Source organism: Mus caroli, unplaced genomic scaffold, assembly GCF_978045245.1.
Source record: "Mus caroli unplaced genomic scaffold, Mus_caroli_1 scaffold_18, whole genome shotgun sequence".
Classification (NCBI taxonomy): Eukaryota; Metazoa; Chordata; class Mammalia; order Rodentia; family Muridae; genus Mus; species Mus caroli.
In genome coordinates, this window is record NW_028227273.1 from 70,563,072 (window position 1) to 70,576,952 (window position 13,881).

General features: G+C 43.8%; 1 protein-coding gene across 1 annotated transcript; it reads right to left on the reverse strand.

The window, feature by feature from the left end:
* Positions 1–958: 958 nt before the first annotated feature.
* On the reverse strand, positions 959–1,907 carry LOC110312464 (olfactory receptor 1f45). Its single transcript, XM_021186077.2, is given in 3 exon segments — positions 959–1,560; positions 1,563–1,881; positions 1,884–1,907. Coding segments are annotated over 3 exon segments (945 nt in total).
* Positions 1,908–13,881: the final 11,974 nt, after the last annotated feature.

Sequence of the window (13,881 nt, forward strand, 5' to 3'; positions counted from 1 at the left end):
GGGACAGGCAAGCTGTCTCAGGTGATAAAGGCACTTGCCACAAGGATTGACCATGAGTTGAGTTCCTGGGACCCACACAACTGAGAGGTCACTGACTCCTGCACATTGTCCTCAGCCTCCACCTGACATCCCATGACATGCATGTACACATACACACATACACACACACAAATACATTGAAATAACAAAATAAATCTTTTTTTTAATTGTATGTATTTGAGACAAGGTCTTAGTATGTAGCCTTAGCTGGTCTCGGATTCTCTACATGGATCAAGCTGCTCTCAAATTCACAGACAACCACCTGTCTCTGGGTGTAGCTCAAAAATAATTCTTTCTTAAACAGCAAATAATTCAGTCTGTAAGCAACTTCCCTTCTAAGCATGAGAGACTGATTTAATCCTATGAACCAATGTAAAAGGCAGGACTCAGTTGAGTGCTTTAATCCCAGGGCTAAAGGGATGAGAACCAGAGGATCCTGTGGTACACTGGCCAGCCAGTCTAGCCTGATTGATGAGACTACGAATCCCTGAGGGGCACTGTCTCAACAAGGGTGTATATGACTCCTGAGACTTGACACCCAAGATTGACCTCTGTTCTCTACTCACACATTCACAAATATATGCCAAACATATAAGCATGCAGCAGGAGAGACAGACAGACATACAAAAAGTAAGGACTTGACTCACACACAAAATGATTTTATAGTCAGTATGAATGTCTACAAAATATAGTAGGTGGTTGAACTATTTGTGAGTATGTGCTAAGTTCCATCCCTAGAACCCCCAAAAGAAACAAGACCAGTCCCCATCATTTGGTAAATATACCCAAGCACCTGGTGAATGAGAGTCTGCTAAGAAACAAGAACCAAGTTGTATTGTGACTGAGCCTAACATAGTCCAGTTGCTGAATTGTGCTCAACTCTGAAATGCGGTAAGGAACAAGGTCAGTCCAAATATTCTCACTGGGCAGAAAAAGTCCTTCTGTTGACCAGTTTTAGTAGAGCCCCTTTCAAAGTCCTATTCCTCAGGCTGTAGATAAAAGGGTTCAGCATGGGAGTCACCACTGTGTACAACGCAGTGGCTGCTGTGTCTTTCTCAGATGAATGGGCAGATGAGGGGCTAAAATACACGGCGATGATAGTACCATAGAAAAGGCAGACCTCAGCCATGTGTGAGCCACATGTGGAGAAGGCTTTCCATCCTCCCCTAGGGGATGAGACTCTAGGGACAGCAGAAGTGATGTGGATGTAGGAGATCAGGATGCAGACAAAAGGAGTAACCATGAGCACAGCTCCCTCTGTATTAATCATCACCTCATTGATATGTGTGTCTGAGCAGGAGAGTTTCAGGAGGGGAGTCACATCACAGAAGAAGTGGGGGATGATGTTGTCCCCACAAAAGGATAGTTGAGCCATGAGCAGAGTGTGTAATAAGACATTCAAATTGGCAGTGGCCCATGATCCAGCCACCACCAGGACACAGAGCTTATGGGTCATCTTTGTTGTGTAGTGTAAAGGGTGGCATATGGCCACATACCTGTCATAGGCCATCATAGCCAGCAGAAATTGTCCATGTCCACAAACATGAAAAGGAAATACATCTGTGTGAGATACCCAGAGAAGGAAATGGCCTGGCTCCCAAGTATATGGTTGGCCAATACCTTGGGGGCAGTGGTAAAGGAGAAGCAGACATCCACAAAGGACAGGTTGCTGAGGAAGAAGTACATGGGGGTGTGCAGGCGGGAGTCTGTGCTGTTGGCCAGGATGATGAGCAGGTTTCCCACGACAGTGGCCAGGTACATGATGAGGAAGAGCAGGAAGAGGAGCTGCTGCTGCTGGGGCTGCCTGGAGAGTCCCAGCAGGAGGAACTCAGTGACACTCTGGTGACATACTGGTTTGTGCCACTCATTGGCCTATGACTAGGCAGATGATTAAATCCTGTACTTGAGGATGCTTGTGAAGATTGGACAATTAAAATAACAGAGAACTAGGTCAGAGGAGCTAGTGCAAGCATGAACATTCTTCCCAGTGTAGTGGCTTAACTTCCTTATTCGTGAGGCCTGAAAGCTTGTTTATGTGTTGTGTGCTCCATCTCAGTAAAATACAGTACAGGTTATGACAGTTCCTGTTGGTGGGTCAGCCATGTGTACTTTTTGTTCTTTGAGACAGGGTCTCCTTTATTATCCAGGGGGACCTAGAACTCTCCTGACTTTGCCTCCCAATTCACTGGGAGGGGACCACAATGCCTGACCATCTAATGTTTTTTAAAGAATGGTTTTTAAGAATTACAGACTAAAGAAATGGAGAAGTGTTCGGTGGAGGGTACAGTGGCCCATGCATGGAATCCCAGTGTGCGGAAAGCAGAAGGTCAGGGTCAGAGTTCAAGGTCATCAGCTGCAGAGCCAGTCTGAGAGCAGCCTAAGCTACATCCAGCTTCTTATAAATGCCTATCAGTGGATTAATGGACAAATAAATTATGGTATGTATTTATACATTGAGGTGTTTTATTTAAATATATGAACAAAATTAGATCATTTGAAGGAAAATAGCAAAATTTTAACATAGTAAATGACATATACTAGCCTCAGGAAAAAAAAACCCTAAATTTCTTTTCAAATGTTTGTTTGTTTGTAGACACTGTTTCTTTCTATAGTTAGGCTGCCCTGGAATGGGTTCTATAGACCAGGCTCACAGTGGAACTCTCAGAGATCCACTTGCCTCTGCCTGCCAAGTGCTGAGATTAAAAGTGTGCATAGCCACCACAACCCAGCTACATTTCTTTTCACCTGAAGAAATTTGGGTTGAAAAACAAAAACAAAAACAAACAAACAAACAAACAAACAAGGCCAGGTGTGGTGATGCACACCTTTAATCCTAGTACTTCAGAGGCAGAGGCAAGTAAATTTCTGTGAGTTCAAAGCTAAACTGGTCCACATAGAGTCAAGTACAGCCAGAGCTATGGAGAGAAACCCAATTTTTTTTTTTTATTTTTATTACATATTTTCCTCAATTACATTTCCAATGCTATCCCAAAAGTCCCCCATAGCGCCCCCCACTTCCCTACCCACCCATTCCCATTCTTTTGGCCCTGGCATTCCCCTATATTGGGGCATATAAAGTTTGCAAGTCCAATGGGCCTCTCTTTCCATTGATGGCCGACTAGACCATCTTTCGATACATATGCAGCTAGAGACAAGAGCTCCGGGGTTCTGGTTAGTACATCATGTTGTTCCAACAATAGGGTTGCAGATCCCTTTAGCTCCTTGGGTACTTTCTCTAGCTTCTCCATTGGGAGCCCTGTGATACATCCAATAGCTGACTGTGAACATCCACTCCTGTGTTTGCTAGGCCCCGGCATCGTCTCACAAGAGACAGCTATATTTGGGTCCTTTCAGCAAAATCTTGCTAGTGTATGCAATGGTGTCAGCGTTTAGAAGCTGATTATGGGATGGATCCCTGGATACGGCAGTCTCTAAATGGTCCATCCTTTCATCACAGCTACGAACTTTGTCTCTGTAACTCCTTCCCTGGGTGTTTTGTTCCCAATTCTAAGAAGGTGCACAGTGTCCACACTTTGGTCTTCATTCTTCTTGAGGAGAAACCCAATTTTTAAAAAATGAATTAACTGTATTACTTTTAGTAATTAAAGAATATATATTTTTAAACATTTAAAGTAGAATGGGACCTACTTCAAGGGACAGGGAGAGCAGAAGAGATGCAAAAGGTAGTGAAAGATAAAAGGATTTGCTTGTGATCAAAGTACATTTTTTACATGTGTAAAAATGGAATCATGAAATGATTATTTTGCACAAGTAATCTATATTAACAATAAAAATAAAACCACAAAAAATACACCCACCCAGACAGAGTGATTACTATAGATGTCCAGTACTGTAGAACCCTCAGTACCATTACTGTGTCGCTTTAGAGAAAATATTTCTCCATCCACTATACTCTGAACCAATACCACTTTACTGACCTGTTTGCTCTGCAGACCAAATTGTCCTCATCCAAAACCACTCCCAGGATAATAATGACAGTGTGCTGTGCTCTAGACTCCTGTCTACAGAGCTCACCTATGAGTACTAAGCTGGAACTTCTTGGCTGAGCATGCTATGCTGTACTTACAGAATTAATCTAGAGGATGATGAGTAGGTATGGGCAAAATCTGGATAAACCTGGACTACCCACCATCAGATTCCAGAATCTGACAAGACCAACGCTGGTTACAGTGAGTGACTACAAAAAATGGCAAGTGGTCTCAGGACTGTTTCCATGGCTTCACTTAGAACTAAGGAGTGTCCCTAGAAGGCTTCACCTCCAATATACAGTTAGTTACTGATGAAGCCCTGCTGACTTGAATTTAGAGTAGATGGCAGTTCTCCATGTCACCAGAAGAGTTGGGAAGGGACTTGTCATTGGTGATGTCACTGTATGTGGGATCTCAGGCAGAGGTTCAGCCCTTAGAATCAGAAGGACACCTGGGAGTCACGGGGCAAGCTCTTTAGAGGATTTCCACAGCCACTAGGGTCATCATCCCTGAGAGCCTCGTTAGATACAAGTAGAGTGCAATTTGTCCTTTCTCCTTCTTGGGTTCTTTGGGGTCCAAGGCTAGTAATAACAACCTGTCACCTGAGTTATGTAGTTTCTGTCTTAGAACGTAGTAACATTGAAAATGGTGGAATATTAAGAGTAGCTACAGGCAATACTCTTCTGTTATAGAAAAACTCAGAATCCAATATTTTCTCCTCTACCCACCTAGACCAAGTGAATGTCATTGTTGAGAAATGACACTATATAAGAATCAAGATACTGACCTTCTAGAGCTGGTAAGATGACTCAGTTAAAGGCTCTGACCAAATATGAGGACTTCAGCTATTGCCTAAGACTCCAGCAAGTTTTCTCAGACATCTACTGTGCACTATGGCCTATTTTGGCACACACACACACACACACACACACACACACACACACACACACACACACACACACAGAGAGAGAGAGAGAGAGAGAGAGAGAGAGAGAGAGAGTTTTTAATGAGAATGGCCCCTGTAGGCTCATATTTGAATACTTGGACCCTAGTTGGTGAACTGTTTTGGGAAAGATTAGGAGGTGTGGCCTTGTTGAAGAAAGTATGTCACAGGGGAGGGGTAGAGGAAGAAGGGTTTGGGAAGAGTTAGGGGTGGGGGAGGAGGGATGTCAGGGAGGAAGGATGAGGGTTGGGGGATAGGGTTAGGGTTAGGTCTCTTTTAATCTTCCATTTATATTTTTTACCTGTCCTGAACTTGGGTGTGCATGCACAATAAAGTTTTTAATCAATCTCCAGAATACTGGTTAGTTCCTGACTTAGCTGGGACACAACGGCTGGTCTATTAAGTGATCCTATCATCTGGAGAAACCCACACCTTGGCAATATGTCCTCTAAAAGTTTCTTTGTCCCCTTGGATGTAGTTTTATGCTTGATGGGGAAAGCCTCAGCCTAACCTGAAAAGAACTGAGTAAGTATATGAACTATAGCACACACAAGTATGTATATGACTTGAACATATGAACACAAGTAAGTATTTTCGATTTTTTTTGGTTTTACCTCAGTGAAATAAATTTCCCAGTAGGCTCTGAGTCTTCTTCCACAAAGCCTGTAGCCAGACATTGGCCACTGTGTTAGTGAGCTGACAGACCTTGTAGTCTTTAACAATTTTAGTGACTTTGGAGTTGGCATCTCGTATCCTAACATGTGCATGCCTGATCAGGTCTTGCATCCTTTGGATACCCCTGTGGGAGGAACAATGAATCTCTTTCAGCATGCAAATATCCAGCTCCTCAGGGAGAATGAATTTTCCATCTATGGTTTTCTATCTTCCACGGAGGCATTGGGCTGGGGCAATGGATGATGGCCAGCTTTTGGGGCCCTTTTAATGTTTGTGGAAGGGCAGGAGTCTTTTTGTTTTCGATAGTCGTTCCTTCAGCTGTCAAGAGGCCCCTCTCTCCGTAGATGGTGCTCTGGACATAGGCTGTGTCAAATGTATATTGACTGTTCCTATATATTTTCATCCTCTTGCCCATTTCTAACAGCAGGGCATTTTAAAGGCTATTAACACGGCCTTCTGTGTTAATGTTCCCCATGGCAGGGATTCAGCCTATATAGTCTCAGTCTCTGATACCACCTCTGCCCCTGTGTACCTATATATCTTTCTTGGATGAAGTTGTTGCCATCAGTGAATCACGTTACCTCAGAATCCATCAAGAGGGTATCTGGTCTGGTGCCATGGATGTGGGCCAAAATGTCCGAGCAGTCATGCAGTGGCCTGTCAAGATCTGGGTCAGGGAGCAGGTTATCTGGGCTCAGGGGAGGTGGGGCATTAAAGGTCATGCTAGGGAGATTTAAGAACAGAGACTAGTAATGAGTCATTCTGGCATTGGTGATGGTCAGGTTTTGGCCTAGTGACAGTTGTCAGTATCCTTAACCATGAGGGTCATGGTTGCGATGATGTACACACAGGTGGGCCAGCCTCTGGCAAATGGGCCTAATTTCTTTCACAGGTAGGCCACTGGCCTGCACCAGGGCCCAGAGTCCCTTTCACCATCTCAGATCTCTTGTCTATGAATACATGGAAGGACTTGGTCACTTCTGGTAACCCCAAAGCTAGTGTAGAAATTCCTTTCTAGCAGTCGAGAGCTACCTCTGACCTTTCCCTCATATGTATCCCCCATATTTGGGAGGTCACCTGTGGTTAGCAGAGAATGAATTTCTTAGTGGAATCTTAATAGTCCAAATTTTCCTGGGCCTTCAAGAGGTCTTGGGTCCCCTCTAGGCACTTTTGTTTGGTTTCTGCTGCCACCAGGAGGTCATTTATAAACTATTGAGCTCTATGAACTGTGAGGAAACTGATGGGTTTCCCCTCTAGTCTTGGGGTTTTACGAGTTGAGGTCTTTATCTTTGGGACCCCCTTTATCTCTTTCTCTGAAAGTCATCTGTTTTAGGCATTGCCAGATTGCAAGTCTGCTGCTTCTTATCTTACTTTTTGTTATTGGCCATTTTATTTATTTACATTTCAAAACTTAACCCCTTCGCAATTTCCCCTCCGCAAGCCCCCTATTCCTTCCTACCCCTCTGCCTCTATGATGTTGTTCCCCACCTACCCACCCACTCCTGCCTCAGCAGCATGGCGTTCCCCTATCCTGGGCCATCAAGTCTCCACTGAAGCAAAGGACTCCCTCCCAGTAATGCCAGATAAGGCAATCCTCCACTACATATCCAGCTGGAGCCATAGGTACACCCTGTGTATTCTTTGGTTGGTGGTTTAGTCCCTGGGAGCTTTGGGGTGTCTGGTTGATTGATATTGTTGTTCTTCCTACGAGGCTGCAAACCCCTTCAGCACCTAAAGTCCTTATCCTAACTTCCCCATTGTGGTCACCTTGCTCAGTCCAATGTTTGGCTGTGTACATCTGTGTCTGTATTGGTCAGGATCTGGCTGTGGCTCTCAGGAAACAGCTGTATCAGACTCCTGTCAGCAAGCACATCTTGGCATCCAGAATAGTTTGGTGTCTGCATGTGAAATGGATCCCCAGATAGGGTAGTCTCTGCATGGCCTTCCCTTCAGTCTCTGCTCCACACTATTCCTGTATTTCCTTTAGACAGGAGTAATTCTGGGTTAAAATTTTAGAGATGGGTGGTGGCCCCATCCTTTAACCAGTGGGCCATGCCTAACCTCTGGATATGGTCTTGACAAGTTCTCCCTCCTCTTTGTGGGGTATTTCAGCTAATCTCATCCCTGTGGGGGCCTGGGAGGCTTTCCTGGAACCTGGGACTTTCTGGTTGCTACCCCAAGTTCCCCAAACCCCATTGCAACACACACATGTTCAGTTTCCTGACCCTCTGTACATCTCCTCCATCTCTCCCATACCTGATTATTCCCCTCTTTTTTCCCTTCCCCTCTTCTCTTTCTCCCAAGTCCCTACCAATCTCTACTTCCCTTGATTATTTTGTTCCCCCTTCTAAGTAGTACTAAAGCATCCACTCTTTGGTGTTCTTTCCTCTTCAGCTTCATGTGGTCCATGAGTTGAATCATGGATAGTTCATGCTCTTTGCCTAATATCCACTTATCAGTGAGTACAAATCATGTGTATTCTTTTGTGACTGAGTTACCTCACTCAGGATGATATTTTCTAGATCCATCCATTTGTCCACATTTCATGTAGTCAGTGTTTTTAATAGCTAAGTAGTACCGCATTTTCTGTATCCATTCCTCTGTTAAAGGACATCTGGGTTACTTGCAGCTTCTGGCTATTATAAATATGGCTGCTATGAACACAGTAGAGCATGTGTCCTTATTACATGTTGGAGCATCTTCTGGATACATGCCCAGGAGTGGTATAGCTGGGTCCTCAGGTTGTACTATCTCCAATTTTCTGAGGAACCACCAAACTGATTTCCAGAGTGGTTGTACCAGATTGCAATCCCACATCTTTCTCCACATCCTCACCAGCATATGCTGTCACCTTAGTTTTTGATTTTAGCCATTCTGACTGGTGTGAGGTGGAATCTCAGGGTTGTTTTGATTTGCATTTCCCTGATGACTAAGGATATTGAACATTTCTTTAGGTGTTTCTCAGCCATTTGAGTTTCCTCAGTATAGAATTCTCTAGCTCTGTTCCCCATTTTTTTAATAGGGTTATTTGGTTCTCTGGAGTCTAACTTCTTGAGTTCTTTGTATATATTGGACATTACTCTTCTATCGGATGTAGAATTGGTAAAGATCTTTTCCCCATATGTTGGTTGCCATTTTCTCCTATTGAGAGTGTCCTTTGCCTTATTGAAGCTTTGCAATTTTATGAGGTTTCATTTGTCGATTCTTGATCATAGAGCATAAGCCATTGGTGTTCTGTTCAGGAACTTTCCCCCTGTGCCTATGTGTTCCAGACTTTTCCTCACTTTCTCTTCTATTAGATTCAGTGTATCTGGTTTCAGGTGGAGATCCTTGATCCACTTGGACTTGAGCTTTGTACAAGGAGATAAGAATGGGTCAATTTGTATTCTCCTACATGTTTACCAAGAGTTGAAACAGCACCATTTTTTTTTGAAAATGTTGTCTTTTTTCCACTGGATGGATTTAGCTCCTATGTCAAAGATCAAGTGATCATAGGTGTGTGGGTTCATTTGTGGGTCTTCAGTTCTAACCATTGATCTACCTGTCTGTCACTGTACCAATACCATGCAGTTTTTATCACTATTGCTCTGAGGAATAGCTTGAGGTCAGGGAAGGTGAATCCCCCAGTGTCGCGTCCAACTCGACCAGCAAGCAAAACAAAACCACCGGTTCTTCTTAAAGCAGTTTTACTCAGGCAGCTTCTTTCTTAAAATCCCCCAGCCTCTCTGGTTACAAGTGTTTTTCTCCACTCCAGCCACAACCACACCCCCACCAATCACCACAGGTCACATCACCTCACCAGGCAGGCTTGCTCAGCCAATCAGGGATTAAGGGCGGGCCATCCACCAAACATGGGCTTGTTTACTGCCTGGAGTAGATTTCCATCCGGCTTGCCAGGAAGTCTGGAATAGCTCCCCACAATTCCCCCTTTTATATTTTTTTGAACAAGCTCCGTGGGTGAAGATAGAGGTCTGATCCCCAGTGTGGAGAAATAGGGGCCATGTACAGGATTGACTCTTAGGCTCACAGGTTTTTACCCAGAGCAACCCTGACCTGCTCCCGTGCCGTTTATCCTGGGGGAAGGACACTAGGACACTCAACCCTCATGCAATCAGACATACTTCCCAGAGATTGTCAAACAGCTTCCAGACTAACCTCTGTGCAGTGCTTAGCCTTACAACCGTACGGAGCGATGGCTTCATTGTTCATTCTTCATGGCAGCAAGCCAAATCTGAGGTGCCTGCCCTGCTTCCACTGTGGCAAGAACTTGCACCACCATGGTGGCAGTGTGGACCTGGGCATTCCGCAACTGACACATACACCATACACCCAACATGCATGCCAAAACAAGGGCCACAGTGAGGGCACCTATCTCAGTCCATTCTTTCCCGATGCCAAACCAGGATCCACTCAGGTAGAATTCACGGTGACAATTGTCAAGCGAAGCTCATTCATCTTGCCATCAAAATTTGCAGTCCAATTTCTTAACACCGACAGTATCCCCCATCTGGGTTCCACACCCATCAGGGGCAGACACATGCTCATCACCAGCAAGATCAGCTTCTTCATTTTGACATTGTTGCACTAGCCGCTCTGGAACCCACACTGGCTCTGTGCGATTCTGTGGAAACATGCAAACAGACCCTCTCCCCCAGGCTAACACAGGATCCGGACCATTCCATGATCCTGTAAGCACATCCTTCCATTTAGCATACCCCAGTTTACTGGGGCTGGTATTAGCATGTCGTTCAGCAGCAGAGCGACCTTCCTTATCCAATTGTAAAAAATTTAAGGTAAAAAGAGCTAATGAGATTCTTATCTTTGGGGTATGGCCATAGCCTATTCCCCCTTTTGTTTCATTAATAATTCTTTTAAGGTTCTATGTACTCGTTCAATGATTCCCTGGCCTTGAGGATTATATTGCAGGCCATGTTTAACTTGTACTTCCATCTGTTGACAAAAAGACACCAGGGTTTTGGCAGTATATGCAGGGCCATTGTCTGTTTTAAGTTGTTGGGGCTTACCCCAAGCTGCCCAGGCCTTCAAACAATGCTGTATAACATGGGAGGCCTTTTCCCCTGCCATGGGAGATGCATAAACTATTCCTGAACATGTGTCAATGGATACATGAATGTATTCAATTTGCCAAATTCTGAAAAATGTGTCACATCCATCTGCCACACCTGTAGAGGGAGCAATCCTCTAGGATTCACTCCATAAGAAGGTGGGTGTTGAAACTCAAGGCAACATCCACAGGTAGTGACTACATCCCGAGCTTGTGCTCTAGAGATTCCAAATTTTCTCTGCAGAGTTTTAGCATTAACATGAAATTTAGAATGAAATTGTGAGGCTAACTCTATAGGGGATGCTAAAAATATGAACTCCATATGAGTACAATTATCCACAATATCATTTCCCCTACTTAAGGGTCCTGGAAGCCCACTATGGGCACGGACATGTCCAATATATAATGGTTGGCATCTTTCCCACAGCAACTTCTGTAATTGTAAGGCCAAGGCTTGGATGGTACTACGAGCTTTTATTTGGCCAGCCACTTCTAGGGATAAAACTAAATTAACTACATATTGTGAATCTGAAATTAGATTAAAAGGAAAATCACAATCCTTAATGACCTCAATAACTATTTGTAATTCCACCATCTGCGGAGTACAGGGATAATACTGCCTGACCACAGGATCTTTCCCTCAACCACATATACTCCACATCCGGTTTTTGATCCATCAGTAAACATGTTAACTGCATCCTTAATGGGTGTTTTCCTCACCACTTGAGGAAAAATGACTGGATGTTCCTTAAAAAAGGTCATTAACGGATGTTTGGGATAATGGTTATCAAATGGGCCCTCATTAATACAGGCTAAAATAGCCCACTTATCAATATTTGCTGTTAGGACCTTTTGCTGATACCTATCATAAGGGATTACAATAGAGCTGAGTTTTATACCAAAATATTGTAAATAATGCTGAATTCCCAACAAGGCTAAAGAAGCCACTGTTGTAGGGTAATGATCTAATGTCCTCCCAGTAGATATTTTGGAATGGATCCATAACAATGGGACTTCTTGCCACAATAATCCTGTGGGTTGCATCTCAGTAGGTAATATTATCAAAATGATGGGTAACCCTTCTCTACAACGCTGAAGCTGGGCTTTAATCAATTCTTCTTCCACTAGGGCATGGGCCTTTCTAGCCTCAGGTGTTAATTCCCTTTTGGAACTTAACTCTGAGTCTCCTTCTAAAATTTGAAACAGAGTATGCAAGGAATCAATCCTCAGCTGTATCTTTTGAGGCCAAGCGGCCGTAGGGTCGATCCTTGCTCCTAAACAGGATACTATTTTTAACAAATACCTACCCCCTAAGGTAATGGGCAGCTCAAGCACATATGGTTGAAACATCCCATCATGCCCTTCCTTATCTTTCTTTAATCTTGTAAAATCAGGATACAAGGAGCTTCTTCCTAACTCCCGTGCTAGCTCCTCTATATCCTCCTCTGATCCACTTTCAGAGCTCGATGAGCTCTCCATTTCGGACTTTAATGATCTCTCTTCCTTCAATTGTTATAGTGCTTGCTTGCCTGTTTCCACTGCTTGACAACAGCGCTCATCTTCTAGACAGCTATTCACTAGTTTCCACACTGCTCTAGTACCTTCTTTAAGGACACCCTGCTCCCAGGAGAAATCTAGGCCTCTTCCCAACCTACCCCAGCTAGCAAGAGTCAAATGGCCCGACACGGTAAACCAAGGAGCAACCTTGTCACACTCCTCGAGGAAGGCTTGAATGGTATGCTTTTTGAGTTTTTTGCCCTTCGCTCTTAGCAGCTCATCGAGCGCTGAAAAAATTGGGTGTGACTGTGACGACTCCATACCTAGTCATTCACGCCCTCAGAAAAATTACTCAAATGGCTAGAAAAAGAAAGTAACCCATAGACTGTCCCTATTATCCTCTTACTTTCACTACCCTCTTTCACTTTCTCTTACTTTCACTTTCTCGTCTCCAGAGCCGGAGAGCCTTATTGTCTCTGAGAGCCTATTTGTCTCTTTACTGAGAGCCTAATTGTCTCTTTATCGAGAGCCTATTTGTCTCTTTACCAAGAGCCTAATCCCAATCCCGGGATACTGAGTTACTTACCGTACTCATCCTGATGACAGACCCTGACTGCAGAAAGTTATGAACCTCTTCGGTGGGGGAATCGAGTCCCGGATTTCTTCGGCACCACTTGTCGCGTCCAACTTGACCAGCAAGCAAAACGCAACCACAGGTTCTTCTTAAAGCAGTTTTACTCAGACAGCTTCTTTCTTAAAATTCCCCAGCCTCTCTGGTTACAAGTGTTTTTCTCCACTCCAGCCACAACCACGCCCCCACCAATCACCACAGGTCATATCACCTCACCAGGCAGGCTTGCTCAGCCAATCAGGGATTAAGGGTGGGCCATCCACCAAACATGGGCTTGTTTACTGCCTGGAGTAGATTTCCATCCAGCTGGCCTGTTTACAGCCTGGAATGGCTTCCCACACCCCAAAAGTTCTTTTATTGTTGAAAATAGTTTTTGCTATCATGGTTTTTTTTTTGCTATTCCAAATGAATTTGGAAATTGCTATTTCTGACTCTATGAAGAATTGAATTGGAATTTTGATGGAGATTGCATTGAATCTGTAGATTGCTTTCAGCAAGATGGCCATTTTTACTATATTAATCTTGCCAATCCAAGAGCATGGGAGATCTTTTCATCTTCTGAGATCTTTGATTTCTTTCTTCAGAGACATGAAGTTCTTCTCATACAGATCTTTCACTTGATTGGTCAGAGTCACACCAAGGTATTTTATATTATTTGTGACTATTGTGAAGGGTGTTGTTTCCCTAATTTCTTAGTCTGTTTATCTTTTGAATAGAGGATGGCTACTGATTTGTTTGAGTTAATTTTACATCCAGTTACTTTGCTAAAGTTGTTTATCAGCTTTAGGAGTTCTCTGGTGGAATTTTTGAGGTCACTTTTATATACTCTCATATCATCTGCAAATAGTGATATTTTGACTTCTTCCTTTCCAATTTGGGTCCCTTTGACCTCCTTTTCTCGTCTAAGTGCTCTGGCTAGGACTTTATATTGAATACACAGGGAGAGAGTGGGCAGGCTTGTCTAGTTCCTGATTTTAGTGGGATTTCTTCAAGTTTCTTTCCACTTAGTTTGATGTTGGCTACTGTTTTGCTGTATATTGCT